Below are 5,506 nucleotides of genomic sequence, written 5' to 3'. Positions count from 1 at the left end.
GCACCAGTCAAACACATTGTTGCATAAGGGATGAAATGGACATTGTTCATGCAATTCTCTAGATGCTTGCCTACCTTTTCACCATTTCAAGTAAAGTTGAGGACTCTATCATTTTATTCTCCATGACTAAAAGATATTCTTGCACATAACCTAGAAAGAGTCCATTTTTTGTAATCTCTAAACCCTCATGAATGGCAAAGAACTTACCTATCAAACATTCCATTGGTTCCCACTCCTATGTTCATGCAGATTCTTAACACTCACAAGTAGAGAAGATAGACAACAAAGGTACACAAAAAGAATGACTTATAATGATATGGTATCCTAGAAGCAAGGCATGCATCCTTTGCCTTGTACACATGTTGCAACTTGGCAAGAAATCCTTCCTCTGCAAACTTGAAGTTCAAAATGTGGCAAGACATGCTTCCTCCCCAAACTATAACTTCGACATGTGGCCCTTTAACTCATGCAAAACATCACCTCCCTTGCTCTTGGGAAGCATATGTGGACCCTTAGCAGAACCTTCCATGAGGATCTAGTCTATCAAACTGTAAGTTTTTCATCCAAGAATCCAATGCATTTTTAGTGCTCTAGAACACCCTAGAGCTCCAGCTTGTGTCACTTTGTTCCTGACCATGCCTATAGAACACACTAGAGCTCACAATATTGCCAGCTTGTGTCACTTTATTCCTGACCATGCCTATTGGGGAAAGAGTAGCTATAGGGGGGAAAAGAGGAAGTTGTATCATGTATGAGAGGGCAAAGCAAGAGGGGAAAAGCTCTTGTAGGAGGCAAAAGAGTTGTTGTAGGAGAGGGCATAGCAAGAGGGACAAAGAAACTACTGTAGGAGAAAGAGAACCTATAGACGAGGGTAGAGCAAGAGGGCACAAAGCAAGAGGGGGCAGATCAAGAAAGGAAAGAGTAGGCAGAGGTAGAGCATGAGAAGACAGAGGAGGAGGAGGAGGCAAAGAAAGAGGGGGAAGAGCAGTAGGGAGTAGACCAGTTGTAGGAGGTGTTGCAACCCAAATTTTAAAAAATGGAGGGAAAAAACAGTTGGGACCAGAGTAGAGGAGAGGGACATAGGGGGCAGACCTGCAGTAGGCTATAGGACAAAAGAAATTCGTCCAAAAGGGCCAACAATGGAGGGAAAGGACAGTTGGTGGACCAGAGCAGAGGAAGAGGGGAGAGACCTGCTATACACCAAAGGAGAAGAGAAATTTGCCCAAGAGGGCCCACGACTGCTCTGCGGTAAGTGCACATGGGAGGAGGGTCAAGCATGGGTTAAGGGGGGGGAGGATGGTTTGGGTGGTCCCCAATGTTAGAGGAATAGCCAATAGGGGCTTTCTGTATGCATTCCTTGAAATTAGGAAACACTAATTGGAGGCTCTTTTGAGACCCTTTCTCCCCTAATGTTTTGAAGAAGTGGTTTACATATTTACTATTGGCATCATTTTTTCATTTTGACGCTTATCATAAAGATCCACTTTTATTCACTTATTATAAGTAGGTGCGGAGTAAGTTTCACATATGGTCTTACTTGCTGGAATGGGGTGGACCACACACACACACACACACACACACACATGTATACTTCCCTAACTATGAATTATTCTTTTATGTGCCCCCCATGAAATCTCCCCTTTACACTCCCTTTTAACCACCCCACACACCAACCACACTAATGCTTCCATACCTCCTTCTCAACCCATGCACTCATTTGCTCCTTACTCCACTTGTGACTCAAACTTGTGACATAAGTTTTTTGTAATTATCTAAGAATCCATATGGTTGTCTATATTCCTAGGTAAAGCGACAACAAGCCAGAGAAAACAGGCATTACCCATCTACCCAAATGTAACTATGATGTTCTAACACCTAGTTTGTTTGGATGGTGGTAGGTAAGTGGACCCTGACCTTGGAACCTGGACTGCTTGAGGTTTCAACATCTTTTTTCAATATTGTTTTTGTCGAACTCAATATTATTAATTATTGGCAGGTAAGTGGACCCTGACCTTGGAACTTGGACTGCTTGAGGATTCGACATCTTTTTTCAATATTGTTTTTGTCAAACTCAATATTATTAATATTGTTTGGATGGTGGCAGGTGGATCTAGACCTTGCATCCTTGAGGATTCGACATCTTTTTTCAATATTGTTTTTGTTAAACTCAATATTATTAAAAAGTAATTTTGGTGGAAAGTTTTACAAACTCTGGCTGTTGCATTTTTCAACTTAGATGTCTCAAACATTTCTTCCTCATTTATAAGTTCTTATTTTTTTAACTTTTTCTCCAATTGATGGAATTAATTGTATGGCTCAATTATTAATGGGAATTTTTAATCTGAACACACATACACAACAACTCAAGGTGTCTAGAGGATTCCAACCCGGCATTCCATTGCTGGACTAGGAAATCCAGTTGAGCTTCCTTCCTTTTCTTGCGTTGAGATTACTTTAGATAAGCTTGCCATGTTGCAACCGGTGTGGTTGAGAACCCTTGACTATTGGGCATACGATTTCGATTCTCCCTCTTCTGCGCAGTCGATGCCAGATGGGCCCTAAATATTGGTTTTTGAAAGGAGGCACGTGTGGGGGCACAAGAGGGAGAGGTACGTGGAGGGTGTGGAAGCAACATGTAGGTATATCCATAGGAAGAAGCTCTTCATCTCTTCAATATTAGTGGTGGTGGATTAGGAGTGAGTGCATGTGGGTGCTTTTTTTCTTCTTCTTCTTCTTCTTCTTCTTCAACCTTTTGTTGACATGAAGTTAATCAACTTGAGAAGCGTTGATATTGGTAGTGTCTTGGTCTTCTTCTTGCTTCTTGTTGATAAGAAGCTTTGATATTAGTGGTTGTTGCTAGTGTGTTGGTCTTCTTCTTGATTCGTCCTTATGTGTTGATCACTATTGTGCTTGTGGGTCTTCGTCTTCTTCTTCCTCTTTTGGTGTTGATCTCTAGTCTGCTTGTGGGTCTTCTTCTTCTTCTTCTTCTTCTTCTTCCTGCTTTGGTGTTGATATGAAGCTGCCTGGCGTTTTTTTTGGGCACTTTCTGAGGCTTTCCTGCAAAGCTCACCATCGTTTCGCACTTTGCCTTGCAAGCTAGCAATTCGATTTTGAAGACAGCTTCGTTCTTGAGCTTGCAGTTGCACAGACAATCTTTTCTGTCGCTTCTTTCCTTCCGAATTTATGGCACGTAATTTATTCTGAGTGCTGCGATTTCCGTGCGTAATCTTTCCATGGCCGCCCTCCATCTGCAATTTTCGCCTCCGCTCTTTAGTAGTAAACACATTGAATGGCACTCTTCCCGGTACCAGATCGCTCCGCTTGCTCAGCGCCTCCAAGACAGGTCGTCGCCGTTGGGTCTGGCGTGCATTGCATCTGCTGCTTCTAAGGGATGGCATTCTTCCGGTGGTTCAGGATATCCCCGTTCCGGTTTGGTCACCGTTTCTAGAGCCTCAGCATTGCAACAGATGGAAAAGTCGGAAGATGTTGACGCCCAAGAGAATGTCTCTCGCATAGAGTTGAGAACTTTACAAGGCTGCAGTCTAGGTATTGCCATGTATCCTGATTTTGTGTACAATGGGGAGGGCGGAGGAGGATTTGGAACGGCACAGGAACTAGAAGACGGACGATTGGCCGTGGAGTTTGACACAGAAAGGCTCTACATACCACCATTGGAATCAAAGACGACTAGATTTCTTGGATTGCCACTGCCTCCTTTCATCCGCATTGAAGTGATTCCGCAATCTCTCAAAGGTTTCATAGAACGGGCAACGGGCAAGGTAATGGCTCAAGCTTCGCATTCCAGATGTGCTGTACCTCAATTTTTTTGAAATTAGACTGATGCAAAGGAGTTGTTTGTGATGTACTGATTTTGCTTGTGCACGACTCTGACCGCTTGGGCCGGCCTGAGTTTCTGTTAAATGTGGTCCTTAATGCAAGACGGAACTAGGGTAGAGGAAGAACCGATTTTTGTTTGTGTTATTCACCTTTGTTGTGTTGGCTCCTGTGCCTGATGTTTTCCTTAGATTTGGTTTTGCTGACCTTCACAGCTCCAACACGTAGGGAGAGACTGAAATCTAGGCACTGGTAGAATGTTTTTTACTAGGTAGATATTGGCTCTGCTCTGCAATGGTTGCATTCCCAACCAAGTCTGTCTCCTTCAATTCATTAACGATAAATTGTCATCTATCCAAGCAGTTTTACACATCATTTAACCTTCTTTGTCTCTAATGAAAGTAGATTGCAATCTGCAGGTGGAGCTCAAATTTTCAGCCAAATTCATGTTTTCTGTTGGTTCGTTGTATCGAGCACCACCCCTGATTGTAGACACTCTCCTTACAACAGAACAGACTGAAGGACGAATGAGAAAGGGACAGGGCAGAAGGCTTGATGGTGAAGGCAAAGTGAGGCTGGTTGGTATAGCTCCCCTTGCTCCCATCGAAGACGCATTCATGAATGCTTTCTTGACTCTTCCAACAGATTGTGTTGCAAATATGGCTGCCAAATTCTCATTTTCCTTGTAATATGGCTCACATTGGCCATGATCCAGCTGACAAGCTTAAATTATTATTTTTAATGGTTGTTTTCTCGAATTGTCAACGCTGGTGGTTAAAAAACGTATCAATTTACTAGTTGGAATGCATCTGCGACAACGATATAGGCTTTGCCATTTCTTAAGTTTTGTTTCTAAACGGAATCAAAATTGTATTGCAAAAAAGAAAAGAGAATGATCAGCCTCCATAACAGGCAGGCAGTTACATAGAGGGCTTATCCTACTAGTAAACTTGCCATGTCTTTAAGTTGCCATTTAGCTAACAATAGATTTAGCAATGCTTTTTCATAGTCTTAGATGATGTCCTTTTCATGTCTACTCTCATGTCAGAGAGTTTGTACTGCATTAATTAAGGGGCTGTATTGGACATTTATCTTAGGATTGGTTGCAAGTGATAATACTCAAATATTGCAAGTGATAACGCTCATGTAAGGGTGAGGACAGGGACATATGAAGTCATGCCTTGATAAGGAAACAAGTGATAATAGACAAAACTATAATAAACTTTATGTACAAAGACGCTAGAGCTTTTGGAGAAGGAATCTATCCTCGTGACTCTTGTGAACTGAACTGCACTTCAAAAGGGGATTATTGTGTTTTCTTAGATCTTAGACTTTCTCAATCTACCATAGGATTAGAGGTTGATATATACGATAAACGTGAACAACCTGAATATAGTGGTTTACACATTATAAAAATGCCTCACATTGACTCAAACATTTCTGATTTGGCAAAATATGGAGTCATTTCTTCCCAATTCCATAGATTTTCCCGCCTTTGTACAACTAAGGAGTCTTTTATCACTCATTGTAGTAATTTGATCACTTTACTATTACACAAGAGGTATAATCCAAGGAAAATAATGAAAAAAGTTCGCACATTCTTAGATATGAAGTCTTTTATCTATGGTGTTTCGGCCTTAGGTTTGTTTAGAATGATTGAACTTAAGCTGAA

At 41.7% G+C, this 5,506-nt stretch overlaps 1 protein-coding gene across 1 annotated transcript; it reads left to right on the top strand.

Moving 5' to 3' along the window:
* The first annotated feature begins 2,704 nt into the window (after window positions 1–2,704).
* On the top strand, window positions 2,705–4,548 carry LOC147887779 (ATP-dependent Clp protease ATP-binding subunit). Its single transcript, XM_087393669.1, has 2 exons — window positions 2,705–3,779; window positions 4,254–4,548. Exons 1-2 carry the CDS (start codon window positions 3,234–3,236, stop codon window positions 4,521–4,523), a joined length of 816 nt encoding a protein of 271 aa, XP_087249795.1. The 5' UTR covers window positions 2,705–3,233; the 3' UTR covers window positions 4,524–4,548.
* Window positions 4,549–5,506: the final 958 nt, after the last annotated feature.

The sequence above is a fragment of the Dipteris shenzhenensis genome, chromosome 22, assembly GCF_047967505.1.
Source record: "Dipteris shenzhenensis isolate YYH24624 ecotype China chromosome 22, Dip_SZ_1.0, whole genome shotgun sequence".
Lineage (NCBI taxonomy): Eukaryota > Viridiplantae > Streptophyta > Polypodiopsida > Gleicheniales > Dipteridaceae > Dipteris > Dipteris shenzhenensis.
The sequence above is the reverse complement of the archived record's forward strand: the minus strand, read 5'-3'. Positions and strand labels throughout refer to the sequence as shown.